The sequence below is a fragment of the Procambarus clarkii genome, chromosome 55 (genome assembly GCF_040958095.1).
Source record: "Procambarus clarkii isolate CNS0578487 chromosome 55, FALCON_Pclarkii_2.0, whole genome shotgun sequence".
In the NCBI taxonomy this organism is placed as follows: Eukaryota; Metazoa; Arthropoda; class Malacostraca; order Decapoda; family Cambaridae; genus Procambarus; species Procambarus clarkii.
In genome coordinates, this window is record NC_091204.1 from 11846074 (window position 1) to 11862482 (window position 16409).

The 16409-nt window shown below is 42.2% G+C and overlaps 1 protein-coding gene across 1 annotated transcript; it reads left to right on the forward strand.

Annotated features, from left to right (window-relative positions):
• Positions 1-10952: 10952 nt before the first annotated feature.
• LOC138352887 (uncharacterized) lies at positions 10953-11976 on the forward strand. The gene is made up of 2 exons (XM_069305441.1): positions 10953-10963; positions 11217-11976. Exons 1-2 carry the CDS (start codon positions 10953-10955, stop codon positions 11974-11976), a joined length of 771 nt encoding a protein of 256 aa, XP_069161542.1.
• Positions 11977-16409: the final 4433 nt, after the last annotated feature.

Sequence of the window (16409 nt, forward strand, 5' to 3'; positions counted from 1 at the left end):
TGAAGTCAGTTTGTCTATTCCTTCTGTAGGACTTGTATTATTTAGAACAGTTCCCCATGGAATGTTTGTAAGTTCCCTGTTTATAATCTCCCAGTCTATCCTTTTATTATTAAAATTGAATTTACTGAATAGCCCCTCTCGCTTTATCAACGTTTTAGGTCTATTCTGAGTATTGATGGTCGTTTGCACTTCAATGAGTTTGTGATCTGATTATGTGGTATCTGATATCGTAATGTCTCTGATAATGTCTTCATTGTTCGTAAAGACCAGATCTAGAATATTTTCATTTCTCGTTGGCTCCGATATCTGCTGATTGAGTGAAAATTTGTCACAAAATCTAAGTAGTTCTCTAATCTGTGGTTGGTTAGGTCCTGATAGATTTCCTGGTATAATATTATTGTTTGCTATTTTCCACCTGAGACTAGGCAAGTTGAAGTCACCTAGGAAGATAATATCAGGTATCGGGTTCTCCAAATTATCAAGGCTATTCTCTATTTTGCTTATCTATTCTGTGAATTCCTCAGCCGTTGCATCTGGCGGTTTGTATATTAGTATAATCACTAAATTTATTTTCTCTATTTTTAATCCCATTACCTCTACCACCCCATTTGTAACGTTTAGGAGCTCCGAGCATACAAGGTCTTCCCTAATATACAGACCCACTCCTCCATGTGACCTAATTTTCCTATCACACCTGTATAGGTTATATTCTGGAATCCAGATCTCACTGTCCAACAATTCCCCTGCATGAGTTTCTGTGAAAGCTCCAAATACTGCATTTGACTCCGTGAGGAGGCCATTTATGAACTGTACTTTGTTGTTTGTTCTTGTTTTCAGTCCTTGTATGTTGGCAAAGATGAATGAGGTTACTCTATTAGTGATAGTTTGAATGGGAGACTTTTTCGGCAAGTTTTTCGGCATTATTCGTGGACATAATGAGTTTCTTCTGACCAGTACTGATTGTTGTAGGGCAGTTTTCTGTCGTAGTTGTAGTTCCCTTTCGGTGGGTAATTGTATCTGTAATTCTGGAATGCAAGTGGATCTGGCATCCAGTTCCATACACTCTCCATGCTGCTTCTTTTGAATTCTCTGCCGGTCTGATATAAAAAATTTATAGAGTTTCCTCCAAATTCATTATCCTGCTTGCCACTCTTTATGTAGCGTTCCGTGCCTTTCACGTGAAAGTGTGGGCAGCTAAGGTCATAGCATTTTCTGTCCTCCAGTGAGGTTTGGCACATGTCAGGATGGAAAAACCTACATATTGATCCAAATCGACACTCACCTTTCCTAAGCATATTTAAACATTTTTTGGGATGTTGGTAACTGCATTCTAATCCTTTCTTATTAACAGCATGTCTATGTCTGCATATGCCCTTTGCATAAAATTTGCATAAGTCTGTCCTTCTGTTCTGAATTGCTCTATCGAGAACCGTCGTGGTGTCTGTACCTATCGAGCTGTCAGTGCTGTCTGGTACACTTTCTAGTTTACTGTCATCTACATCCTGGCCTACTGAGTCAAAGTTTACAACTTCCTGAGTTTCAGCCTCAGTTTCATCCCTGACTATAGCCTCCGCCCCTTGTATATTAGAATTGTTGTTCCTTTCCCACTCCTTCTGGATGGCTGGTAGGCTTCCAATGAATGATGTTTTCCGATCATGCGTCATGTTATCTAGAAGGTTTTTTAGGATATTTCAAGCTGGCAGGTCATTTTTACACACCCAAAGCAAGTGGCCAGCTCTCAGTGCCGTAGTGTTACTCACTCCTGTACAAGCTGAATGGAATCTAGTCTTACAGATATAACATTCAATTCCCGTTACCTTCGTCTTTAAGAAGTTGTTACAGTGGCCACAAATTTGTTTATTTACTCTCATATTGCCTTGTTTTGTTGTATATATCTATATATTTATAATATTATATGTATATTGTATATTTGTAACAATATATATGTATATATATTTATATGTTAATTATTTATAATATTATATGTATATCGTATATTTGTAATATTATGTGTGTTATTTTGTTCAAACTTTATGGCAGGTACTTAGCGTAGGTAGCGAGGCTGGTCCCCCGGTCAGTACAGGTGACCTCTTGTGGCCCAGGTTGATGTCACCAGTTTCCAGTTACCCGATTTATAACCACTGATGCCGCCTCTTGCCACTATTTTATATTTCTAGTATTCTATATTTATAATATTCACTTCCAACTTATATGTTGTTGTGATACCCGTTCCACATCACTGTTCCACGAATCACCGTTCACTATTTTTTTTTTCCTAATACACGCATGTACACAAAGCCTCGTTCACTGGCTCACACGTGGTCTCCCGTTTATTCTCTATTTAACACAAAGTTCTATTGTTAATGACTATTTTCAATTTTCCAGCGGGTCACTATGCACTTTGTTATGTCTGTAATCAGTAATCCACGGCTGTAGTCCAACGAATCCCTGTTAATGTCACGATTTTAACGGAGCGCGCACGGTACGTCTACCCCCTCCCTCGACCTCGAACGAACCTGTCATTAATTCAATAAATTCCTCACAAATATTTGCAGAAAAATATGACGAATTCCCTTTTCCAGGATTTCCATACATTATGAGATGTTCTTCCAAGAAAGGGTCAAATTCACTAAGCAGCTCTAGTATTCCTTTCTAGTATGTATACCTTTCTAGCCTTTAGTATGTCAAGTTCTCTCTTCTAACACAGTGCACAGTTACAAACCCATTAAGATTTCAACTTAGATTCAACAAAGCAGAAGAAGTTGTTAAACACATATGGCAACATCTTACTAAAGCGACCATACGAGTCATAAATACTCATACTCCGCCCAAGTAAAGCAGAAACAAGCAACACTTAGTGGGCCAGCCAGAGGCTTAGGGCCCGCGTAGGAATATCCCTGCGAAAAAAAAGTTCTCTCTTAAACACTGAGGGATCGGCTTAATTGGCCGACCCCCTCACAGAGTTCAAGAGAGAACTTGACAAGCACTTCCAAAGGATACCTGATCAACCAGTCTGTGACTCATACGTCAGGCTGCGAGCAGCCGCGTCCAACAGCTTGGTTGACCAGTCCAGTAACGAGGAGACCTGGTCGACGACCGGGCCGCTGGGACGCTAAGCCCCTAAATCATCTGAAGGTAACCTCAAAACAAGGTACATAAATAGTTGCCATTTATTGCTGACCCAATAATCTGTTTTTCTCCACGAAATTCTAAACCTCTAGAGGCTAGAAAGCGAATTATAGAAACCACCCGTGTCAACACTTTATGCCAATAATATTCCTGCTCTGAGCGATGTTGATCAAGTAATAAAGAATCTACACTTCCAGTTTTTCTATGCTTTATCAAATATGATATCATGCACTTTCGATGTTCTTCTCCATTATGATGTTCTACAATAACATTGCTGTGCTTCCAGTCATTGAACCGCAACGTAGCAAAGAGAGGTTCGTTCTTGGACAATAGGTGACATACAAGCCGTTCAAACGACTTTGGGATGGTTAATACAGTAGCCATTCACATTTTACATATTCACCAATCCGCAGTTCACGTTTGAACACATTGATAAATACCTTGCCTTCATATTCTCTACTCCAGCTGTTTTAAACACTACGTGAGTTTGAAAGGTCACTATCATGATTTTGACATGGTGAGGGCCCACTACGAACCCAGTAAGCTATTGTGTTAGTATCATTTTTGTTCCATAACTTCTTGGATTACAAACTCCTTTACTGTTACAGATTTGGGTATTTTCTCTTGTAAAATGTCACCAGCAGCAGCAACAGTCAATGACGATATGTCTTCTGAAACTGGATGATTGGTAGCAGGAGTGGATGTAGATGTGGATGTTATATCTGAAGGAGCAGAACTAGTGGCTGACATTGAAGGAAGAGATGCTGATGTGGATGCTATATGTGAAGGAATAGTATGAGTGGCTGCGTTGCACCTGTGTTGAGCCACAGTGTTAATGTTGGAAGTCTTCCCATTTTCTCCTTCTCCTCTGCTGCTGTCTTCCTCTTCTGTGCTCCACTCAAAACATTACGTTTCATTTCTTCTGAAAGGGTTATTCACCTGGCAATATATATATCTTAAAGTCCTACACCAGGAAATAGGGTCATATTATATTAGTGTGCTTGCAACATGGCCTAAATATTTAAACATTCACCTTCCATAATGAGCATGTCCTATGCTCGTGGGGGTCCCTATGCTCGTGGGGCCTCTATGCTCGTGGGGCCTCTATGCTCGTGGGGCCTCTATGCTCGTGGGGCCTCTATGCTCGTGGGGCCTCTATGCTCGTGGGGGTCCCTATGCTCGTGGGGCCTCTATGCTCGTGGGGCCTCTATGCTCGTGGGGCCTCTATGCTCGTGGGGTCTCTATGCTCGTGGGGTCTCTATGCTCGTGGGGCCTCTATGCTCGTGGGGGTCTCTATGCTCGTGGGGTCTCTATGCTCGTGGGGCCTCTATGCTCGTGGGGCCTCTATGCTCGTGGGGCCCCTATGCTCGTGGGGCCTCTATGCTCGTGGGGCCTCTATGCTCGTGGGGCCTCTATGCTCGTGGGGCCTCTATGCTCGTGGGGCCTCTATGCTCGTGGGGCCTCTATGCTCGTGGGGTCTCTATGCTCGTGGGGCCTCTATGCTCGTGGGGCCTCTATGCTCGTGGGGCCTCTATGCTCGTGGGGTCTCTATGCTCGTGGGGCCTCTATGCTCGTGGGGCCTCTATGCTCGTGGGGCCCCTATGCTTGTGGTGCCCCTATGCTCGTGTTGTCCGTATGCTCGTGGGGCCTCTACGCTTGTGGTGCCCCTATGCTTGTGGGGCCCCTATGCTTGTGGGGCCCCTATGCTTGTGGTGCCCCTATGCTTGTGGTGCCCCTATGCTCGTGGGTCCCCTATGATCTTGGTGCTCTTATGCTCTTGGGGCCCCTATGCTCGAGAGGGCCCTCGGGTCCATGCGGAAAGACGGCTCTGGCTGGAATCACATTAGTCTACCATTACCTGTTGGAGAGGTGTGAGCAGACGCCGGTGTGAGGATCCTCTCAGTTGTAACCCAACTCTAGCAGCTGTGAAGGGCTTCTGGGAGGAGCCACCACTGACCAATCAGCCTCGCTTGGCTAGTAGCACACCGCCTCACACCATTGGTCCCCTCCGGAGCCACATTCACGTATACTGGCTATCACTGGCTCGTTAAAAGTAACCTGTGAATATTCCTAAGGACAAAAACTAAGTATAACATTGCATGAGCCCTTGTAATTTAAGCAGGGACATAAAACATGCTTCGAAAATGATTTCAAGTAAAAAGTAAGAAACCAGTCGTGCGTGTGCTTCAGAAATGGGAATGCTGTAAAACTAGCTAAGAAACTCATCAATATTGTACGTGCCTTTTTCAAAACGAGAAAAAGTATATAATAAAACTTAAATATGAAAAAAAAAATAAAAAATATTATGAAAAATTAAACGCATCTGTAAAATATTGCACATGATTACCTAAGTTATCATCAGAGATAAAGAAAAAGTATGCAAAATAAATTCAGAAATCTGAATTAACGCGAACACACTTTTTCTTCTTAAGTGTCATTCCATACACATGCGAGGCTTCAGAGAGAGAGAGAGAGAGAGAGAGAGAGAGAGGCGCCTGTCACTTTACCTGCACCAAACACACACACTGAGCTTCAGACAGACCTGTCACTTTACCTGTACCAAACACACACACGAGGCATCAGACAGACCTGTCACTTTACCTGTACCAAACACACACACGAGGCTTCAGACAGACCTGTCACTTTACCTGTACCAAACACACACACGAGGCTTCAGACAGACCTGTCACTTTACCTGTACCAAACACACACACGAGGCTTCAGACAGACCTGTCACTTTACCTGTACCAAACACACACACGAGGCTTCAGACAGACCTGTCACTTTACCTGTACCAAACACACACACGAGGCTTCAGACAGACCTGTCACTTTACCTGTACCAAACACACACACGAGGCTTCAGACAGACCTGTCACTTTACCTGTACCAAACACACACACGAGGCTTCAGACAGACCTGTCACTTTACCTGTACCAAACACACACACGAGGCTTCAGACAGACCTGTCACTTTACCTGTACCAAACACACACACGAGGCTTCAGACAGACCTGTCACTTTACCTGTACCAAACACACACACGAGGCTTCAGACAGACCTGTCACTTTACCTGTACCAAACACACACACGAGGCTTCAGACAGACCTGTCACTTTACCTGTACCAAACACACACACGAGGCTTCAGACAGACCTGTCACTTTACCTGTACCAAACACACACACTGAGCTTCAGACAGACCTGTCACTTTACCTGTAACATACATACACACACAAGGCCTAAGAAAAGGATTTGTAATGGATCGTATATCAACATAACTAATGAAAGTAGTTACACATCATCACTGAATGTCTTCAACACCCACAGACCAAACTGCCAATTTCTCTAGTAACCATAGATCAACTTCACCATGTATCATAAGTTATTCAAAACTGGAATATCAAGGAAAAAAACATGTTCCATAAGTAATTAGGGATTGATAAGTTTTTTCCCTTCAAATAATTACTGGTAATAATTACTTATAGAGTTTTGTCAAGTAAGGAAACTATTATCTCGTAAAAGGATCCAGTGCAGGTTAGTATATGGTCGAAAATGGTCCAAAACGCAAGATAAAATATGGTCGATAATAAAGTATATATTTCACAGAGCTTTAGGCCCTAATGAAGTCTCGACCTTTCATGAGTGTTGACTTGAACTTGCGATTTTCCTTTCAATGAACTAATAAACGTATAACACTTCTAGATGCCAAGCCAAACCTTGTAGGGCTGTCTTCAAGAACAAACGCAATTTTTTGCTCGATATTATTGCAAAGGAAAATAAGAATTAAAGCAATATAGTCAAACTAAATCTGCACAAACTCTCTATGTAAATAAAGGGACCTAGTCCATGGAACTCTCTCCCCAACGCATTGAAAAGGTGCCCAACCTTCGCCTTATTCAAAAGTAAAATAAAAAGAAGTACCTAATTTCAACCTCATAGTTTCCTACCTAGTTCATCAAACACGCGCTGTATCGTGTGCTAACCAATCCCCATATATCGTGTGCTACCCAATCCCCATATATCGTGTGCTACCCAATCCCCATATATCGTGTGCTACCCAATCCCCATATATCGTGTGCTACCCAATCCCCATATATCGTGTGCTACCCAATCCCCATATATCGTGTGCTACCCAATATATGTACCTAAGCCTTACAACTACACTATTGTATTCACTGCTATCAACTTATATCATAGTTGTTATGTCGAAAAGAAACTTTGCTACAATGATTCTATTGCCAATCTTCAAAATATACTACAATGTACCTATTAATATTCCTCAAATTTGACTACAGTGTACTTATTAATATTCCTAAAATTTTCCTACAATGTACCTATTATGATTTTTCAAATTTTGCTACAAATTACCTACTAATAACTATCAATTAGGTTAAGATCCTGCCCGAAATGTTATGCGTGTTAGTGGCTTTGCAAGAATTTAAAAACATCACTGTTATGTACTCTCACAAACCCAATGTACCTTATTGTACAAATAAATAAATAAATAAATAAATAAATAAATATATAAATAAATAAATAAATAAATAAATAAATGGGGTATTATTATTACTGGAAGCTTTGGCAAGCAACTCTGAGCCCATGTATGTTTAAGACTTTTAAATCTTAGGCAGTTCCCTTCTACTGCCTAAGGGAAGGGAATATCCCACCCAAATATGATGTGATGCGCAGTCTGAGCATAATTAGGTATCCCATCATATGATGTGATGCGCAGCCGAAGGGGCTAATTAGTCAGGAGAAATTAATTATCAGAAGAAGGCACCAAGGTGGGAAGGGTATGTAGCACCATCACATGTGCGGAATAATCATAGGGTGCTATATATCACTAATGCCAATATGATGCCAATATGAGAACAGAAACGCATAAGGTAAACGACAGGAAAAGTATGCTATTAACCAAGAATTTTATCGAGGGAGCAGTGACTGCGAGGGACGGTCAGGAAGCAAGAGACACGTTCGTCTTGAAAGTCAGGACATTCAACAAGGATATGCATGACCATAAGCGGGACAATACAGTTTGGATAATAAGGAGCAGGGCGGCGCTTCATTAAGTGCCCATGAGTTAAGCGTGTACAGCCAAGACTAAACCTTGCCAGAGCCGTTTCCCACCGCCGGTTACGGTGGTAGGAGGAATGCTATGTTGACACACTACTCTTAAGAGCTCACAGTTTGTTACCAGTAATAGAAGACCAACAACCGTGTCAACGGGCAAGGAAGGAGGAATGAATAACTGGGTAAAAGTCAGAATAAGGAATACCTTTACGGGGGATGGGACAAGTGCGGATAGTTTGCTGAGTGGCAGCGTCCGCTCGTTCATTTAGGGATAGGCGAAGGAAAATAAGAGTAGAGGAAACGTGAGGTGATGGGTCAATAAACTTAGCAAACAAAGAAAAGTCACGTGATAAGATAATTGAAGCTTAGGTGACCATAGTGAGCATGGCGCTTTGGGCAGTGACGTCATCATTGGCATTTTCACATTCCGGTCTTGCTCTCACTCTCATGGTGGGTAGAGTGCATGGTTCTGTTATTTCCATGTTTTTGGTAGGTTGTTCTACTTTTATGTGTAGAGCTTCAAGAATTTGTAATCATCTTACATCTTGGGCTTTATCTAATATCCAAGTTTTGTATTCAGTATTTCTCTTGTAAGGGTGATGTCGTTGGTTTTTCTTATGAGAATTTTAGGGGCAACTGATTGAAGGTGACAGGTTAAACGCCTCGTGAGCCTGGTGGATGTCATACCTGTGTACTAAGATTGAAGGTTACATTCTTCATGGTGGCAGGTGTACATATATATCGCCTTCGACTCCAGTAAAGGGTTTCCGGTTGGCTTCGGCCTGTTTTAATGAGGTCTTCTTTGTTTTATAGTATATGATGATGTCTATATTTTGGTTATTTGTGCATTATACTCCTTTACGGATTATTTCTTTCATTATTCTTTCCAATTTACTGTATTCACTGTGCATGGTGGATTTATATTATAATTTTATTAGCAATGTTGTGGTTTCTGTTCTTGTTCCAGGATTGTTCCAGCGATGCAAGTGTCGAGTGATAGTGGTGATGATCTTGTGGTTGTTGGAACCATTGTTCACTAGTCAGAGGACAGAAGCTCTGTACAAGAAAATAATCAACATGGAATATGCAGTCATATTCATGTAAACGTTTCAATGAAACCCTGCTGCCAATATATGTATATGTCTAGCCTACACTTGAAACAATTAAGTGATCCCACGTTTATTTTGTTATATGTTGCACAAATCTAAAACCGTGTTTTCATACGAATATTTGTCCCAGGTCTTTCCTAAATCTAAACTTATTTATGTCCATTGTTACGTGTTTTATTTTTTGGTGATATATTTAATACCTTAATATATTCCCCCCCCCCTTGTTATGCCCATTTATCAACTTGTATACGCCAGTCACGCCACCTCTAATTCTTTGAGCTTCTAGAGAATATAAATTAAGCTTTCTCGATCATTTTTTCTAATTTGCGGGATTAAGGTTAGTCATCCTACGCAGGACGTAGGATGTGAGTTTACAGAATTTACGCTCTAGTGAATTTATGTCCATTCTATAGTATGGCGTCCAAAATTGAACTACACAATCTAAATGGGGCTTAACAAGAGCAAGATAAAAGTATAACATTAAATTATTTGTTGCTAAAACTTCTAAAAATAAATATCATTATCTCATTTGCCTTATTCTGATAATTTTTGCAATTTTTTTGGCTTTAAACTCCTAATCAGACTTCGCAATTTCAGTACTATCCAGTTTATACTGATTAACTCTATCATCATTACCCCGACTCGGAACCCGGCATTTGTCACCATCAAACCGTATTTTCCAACCTTTCCACCATTTCAAAAGAATGTCTAGATTGTCTTGAAGTGATTTCGAGTCTTCTGAATTTATTACCCACCTATTTTTTGTATCGTCTGCAAATATGCAAATACTGCTGCCCAATCCTGAATATAAATCAGTTACATATACGGTCAACAGCAGAGGTTCTCCACTTACATTTGTTTTCCACTCTGACTTAAATTCATCTATACTAACTCTTTATTATAGTATTATAATAATAATAATAATAATAATATTTTACTCACAAGAAGGTACAATGGGTTGGTGAGATTACATAAGATTGGTATTTTTTCATTCATGGAAAGTCACTAACACGCATAGCGTTTCGGGCAGGTTCTTAATCTAATACATCAGGTAAGATCAAAAGGTAAATTGTAGCAAAGTTTTATATCAACAAATAACTACAATATAAATTGCCAGCGGTGATTACACTGTTATGGATATATGTCTTAGGAACTAGTATTGGGGAATTGGGTAGTACAAGTCTTTGTTATGATTAGTGTGAGTGTTAGTTGACATCCATAAGTGTTGTTATCTTTGATACAACCATAGGTGTTTTAACTCTTATATAACCAGCTTAAGATAGCATCTGTAATGTCGTGAACTTTTCTTATCAGTCGTTCATGTGGCACTGGACCAATCACTTGAATTGGACGGTAGAGCGACGGTCTCGCTTCATGCAGGTCGGCGTTCAATCCCCGACCGTCCAAGTGGTTGGGGGCACCATTCATAACCCCCTTTCCCCCCCCCGTTCCATCCCAAATCCTTATCCTGTCCCCTTCCAAGTGCAATATAGTCGTACTGGCTTGCCGCTGTCCCCTGATAATTCCCTCTCGTGTGTCACTGTATCAACAGCGTCGCTAAGATCATGGTACACAACGTCACAATTCTTTCCACTTTTAGCTGCCTAAAATATGGTGTAAAATAATGAAAGCAAAATTGTCAAACATGAGCTGCCGGTTAGTAAAAACCATGCTGTAAATCATTTATTAATCTGTGTTTTTTAAGTTGTAAACGAATGGGGTTCGCTTTTATCGATTCAAGCAATTTTACCACAAGAGACGTGTAGTTAATTGGACAATCGTTCAAAGCAAGTGATAAGTCTTTTCTTTATAAATTGGCGCCACTTAAGCAACCTCCATGATTCTGGTATTTCTCTCAGCTCTGATGTTTTGTTAAATATATTTATCAATTATTCCCACGTATTCTCAGCGTTTGCGGCCAGGAGCTGCCCACCTCTTGCGGCCAGGAGCTGCCCACCTCTTGCGGCCAGGAGCTGCCCTCCACTTGCGGCCAGGAGCTGCCCACCACTTGCGGCCAGGAGCTGCCCACCTCTTGCGGCCAGGAGCTGCCCACCTCTTGCGGCCAGGAGCTGCCCACCTCTTGCGGCCAGGAGCTGCCCACCTCTTGCGGCCAGGAGCTGCCCACCTCTTGCGGCCAGGAGCTGCCCACCTCTTGCGGCCAGGAGCTGCCCACCTCTTGCGGCCAGGAGCTGCCCACCTCTTGCGGCCAGGAGCTGCCCACCTCTTGCGGCCAGGAGCTGCCCACCTCTTGCGGCCAGGAGCTGCCCACCACTTGCGGCCAGGAGCTGCCCACCTCTTGCGGCCAGGAGCTGCCCACCACTTGCGGCAAGGAGCTGCCCACCACTTGTGGCCAGGAGCTGCCCACCACTTGTGGTCAGGAGCTGCCCACCACTTGTGGCCAGGAACTGCCCACCACTTGTGGCCAGGAGCTGCCCACCACTTGTGGCCAGGAGCTGCCCACCACTTGTGGCCAGGAGCTGCCCACCACTTGTGGCCAGGAGCTGCCCACCACTTGTGGCCAGGAGCTGCCCACCACTTGTGGCCAGGAGCTGCCCACCACTTGTGGCCAGGAGCTGCCCACCACTTGTGGCCAGGAGCTGCCCACCACTTGTGGCCAGGAGCTGCCCACCACTTGTGGCCAGGAGCTGCCCACCACTTGTGGATGGTAACTGCTCAAATTGTAATGGAATATTTAATCTGGCACGAGATCCATAAACAAAGGTGCCACTTTGAGCACCTGACCAGGGTGTATATATTGATGAATTGCTGGAGTCAATTGGTAGTATGACAACTGGTAATAAGAACACGACGAGCACTATCCTGTAGTATAACAACTGGACGAGCACCGTCCTGCAGTACAACAACGGGACGAGCACCGTCCTGTAGTACAGCAACGGGACGAGCACCGTCCTGCAGTACAACAACGGGACGAGCACCGTCCTGTAGTACAGCAACGGGACGAGCACCGTCCTGTAGTACAACAACTGGACGAGCACCGTCCTGTAGTACAACAACGGGACGAGCACCGTCCTGTAGTACAGCAACGGGACGAGCACCGTCCTGTAGTACAGCAACGGGACGAGCACCGTTCTGCAGTACAACAACGGCCGCTGGAGAGCCTCACCACACCTGTTACACTGATAAATATTATGGTCAGTTGACATTCAGATATATACAGCATCTTCACACACACTAGCTTATCACAGCATCTAACACAGCATCTTGACACACTATCTTAACACAGCATCTAGCACAGCATCTTGACACACTCTTAACATAGCATCTTGACACAAACTATCTTAACACAGCATCTTCACACATTATCTTAACATAGTATCTAACACAGCATCTTGACAAAGTGTCTTAACACAGCATCTAACACAACATCTTTACACATCATCTAACATAGCATATATATACACAGTATTATATCCCCAGCATCTAATACAGCATCTACCTTGAAGTTACCTTGAGTTTTTTTCGAGGGTTAGGTCGTTGACCAGGCCTCCTGGTCGCTAGACTGGGCAACCAGGCTGTTGGGCCCGGCTGCTTGCAGCCTGGCGTATGAGTCACAGCCTAGTTGATCAGGTATCCTTTGGAGGTGCTTGTCAAGTTCTCTCTTGAACACTGTGAGGGGATCGGCCAGTTATGCCCCTTATGTGTAGTGGATGCATGTTGAACAGTCTCGGGCCTCTGATGGTGATAGAGTTCTCTCTCTCAGCGTTGCTGAGTTAATAAAGTTGCATCTATGCTTTTCAACGGGGGTATTCTGCACATCCTGCCATGCCTCCTGGTCTCATATGGTGTTATTTATGTATGCAGGTTTGGGACCAGCCCCTCTACTAATTTCCACGTATAAATTATAATGTATGTCTCTCGCCTGCGCTCAAGTGAATACAGATTTTTTTTTATATATATCAGAGTTCTTACATTCTTGTACAGCCACTAGTATGCGTAGCGTTTCGGGAAAGTTCTTAATCCTATGTTCCCTGGAATACGACCCCCGCGAGGAATCATTTTTACTACCAAGTACCCATTTTACTGTTGAGTTAAACAGAGGCCACAGTAAAGGATTTGCGCCCAGTAAATCCTCCCCGGCCAGGATACGAACCCAGGACAAAACGCTCGCGGCACGCCAGGCGAGCGTCTTACCACTACGCCACGAGACTGGTAATTTAGGCATTTCAGTCGGTCAGTTAAATACCTAAATTTAGGCATTCAGTGAAATGCCTAAAAATGATTAAGGCATTTCAGTCAGTCCAAATTGTTTAGATGTTTTAGTGAGTGGATTCTAGCAGTAAAGGACCTCTGCACGCTCTCCTGATCAGCAATTTCTCCAGCTTTGAAAGGTGCTGTCATTGTGTAGCGATATTCTATTCTAGAGAACACTAGCGTCTTGAAAAGTATCATCATTGGTATAGCATCTCTAATTTGAAAAGTTCTTGTTATCCAACCTGTCATTTTTCTTGCAGTTGTGACGGCTACTTTATTGTGTTCTTTAAGGTAAGGTCTTCCGACATGAGTACACCCAAATCCTTAACATTGCTTTTTCGTTCTATGTTATGATTTGACTGCGTTTTGTACGTGGTTTCTGCTTCTATATTTTCATTTTTTCCGTTGCGCATGAGGCGGAACTTATCTTCATTAAATACCATATTATTTTCTGTAGCCCACTGAAAGACCTGATTTACATCTGATTGGAGGTTTACTGTGCTCTCTATGTTGTCTACTCTCATAAAAAATCAAAGTGTCATCTGCAAAGGATGACACAGTGCTATAGACTGTGTCCTTCTCTATGTCCGATATGAGGATGAGAAAAACTACTGGAGCAAGCACAGTACCCTGAGGGACTGAGCTCTTCAGGGTTGATGAACCGGATTTTAAAATATGCGTAAATTACATCAGATTTTTGCTTGTCTTCCATGGCATCTAAGGCCATGTCATTTTGGTCCACCTACTGTGATAGGCAAGAGCGCCCTGTTCTGAACCCTATGTTGACCAGGGTTATGAAGATTCTGGCATTCCATGTGTTTTGTGATCTTATATCTCAGCACTCTCTCAAAGATTTTTATGATGTGTGATGCTAGTGCTATCGGTCTGCAATTTTTTGCCTCTGCCTTATTTCCTCCTTTATGGAGTGGTCTTATCTGTGCTGTTTTTAGTATATCAGGGATAATACCAGTATCTAGGCTTTGTCTCCGAAGAGTGTGAAGGATTGCGACAGTTTTTTTGTTTTACAGTTCTTGATGAATATAGAGTTCCAGGAATCAGGACCTGATGCAGAGTGCATAGGCATACTGTCTATGGCTTCTTCAAAATCCCGTTCTCGCACTTTCTTACAGTCAATATTGACTTATTAAATAAGTGCACATGTGACATACTAATTTTTGTGAATATTTTAGTTTACCTTGAAAAGCTTCATAGAAAACACCGACCTTACCTAACCTTTTTAGTATGTTAAGATAAGCATCTTATTGCTTCGTAATTACAATTATTACTTAACCTATACCTATAATAGGTTAAATAATAATTGTAATTGCGAATCAATAAGATGCTTATCTTAACATACTAAGAAGGTTAGGTAAGGTCGGTGTTTTCTATGAAGCTTTTCAAGGTAAACTAAAATATTCACAACAAATTAGTCTGTCACATATGTACGAATTTAATAAGTCAATATTGACTATACGAAAGTGCGAGAACGGGTTGTAGGGTGACATCTGATATATGGTTTCATGTTGGCTTCACATCCATGAAAAATTCATTTGAGTTATCAATCTTTAATGTGTTTAATGAGTCGTACTGATTCCTCAGAATTTCGCTCATTTCTTTGTTGTCATCTGTGAGAGTGTTTTTCTCTTTCTCTCTTTCGCAGTGGCCCAGTACTGGATGTAATTTTTTATCTGGATTTTGCATAGGAGAAAAAACGTCGTATTTCTCTTTGTTTTACTGATGGTCTTTTGCTCTCTTTGTCTCTCCTGGATTTTGTACAATTCTTGTAGCTTTAGTTCAATCGTGTCTATTCTCTACCTAGCCCTCTTCGTCGTTCTTGAGATAGGGTGTGACTCAAGTTGTTCCGCGATTCGTTTTCTCCGCCTATAGAGGGAACGCCGTTCCCATTTCAGTTTGCATCTCATCCTCTTTTTTCGTAGAGGTATTCGGTTTGTGCATACCTTTAAAGCTACTGAGTTTTTTATTTTTTTCAGGCATTGGTTCAGGTCTGCATTTTCTAGCTGTTCATACCAGCTAATTTCTGTGAGGTCTTGGTTTATTCGCTCCTAGTTAACCCGTCCTCCGAATCTAATGTTAAGGACTACCTTACAGGTAACTATCCAGAGTCTCTGTACCTAACTCCCATTAATTCCACTGATGTTAGAGAGATACTCCTTTCTCTTAAATCAAAGTCAGGTGCCCTTGCTGAGATACCAACTTTAATTTACAAAAAAACCTCCAGGTTTCTAGCTCCTGCCATTGCAGTGCTCTACAAAAAATCCCTTGAACTCTAAACCTTTCAGGAAATTTAAAAAAAAAGCATGAGTAACCCCAGTCCATAAATGTGGTGATCTCACTGATGTCAACAATTTCAGACCTATATCAGTTCTGCCAACTTTGTCAAAAATATTTGAAAAAGCTAATCTACAAGCAGCTTTACTCTTATCTAGCCAAACACAATATACTTAGCTCTTGCCAATATGGCTTTAGACCCAAACAAAGCATTAACGATGCACTGATTAGTGTGATTAACTTGATACATACAACTCTTGATAAAATTGAGTTCCCTGTTGGGTAATTTGTTGACCTACGTAAGGCTTTTGACACTGTCAATCACCAAAACCTTTTTCATAAATTACATCATTATGGAGTCAGAGGTCACTTATTCCAATACCTTCAGTCTTATCTTAGTGACAGGTTCCAGTATGTTTTTGTGAATAATTGCATTTGAGCCGGTAGGCCGAGCGCACAGCACGCTGGACTTGTGATCCTGTGGTCCCGGGTTCGATCCCGGGCGCCGGCGAGAAACAATGGGCAGAGTTTCTTTCACCCTATGCCCATGTTACCTAGCAGTAAAATAGGTACCTGGGTGTTAGTCAGCTGTCACGGGCTG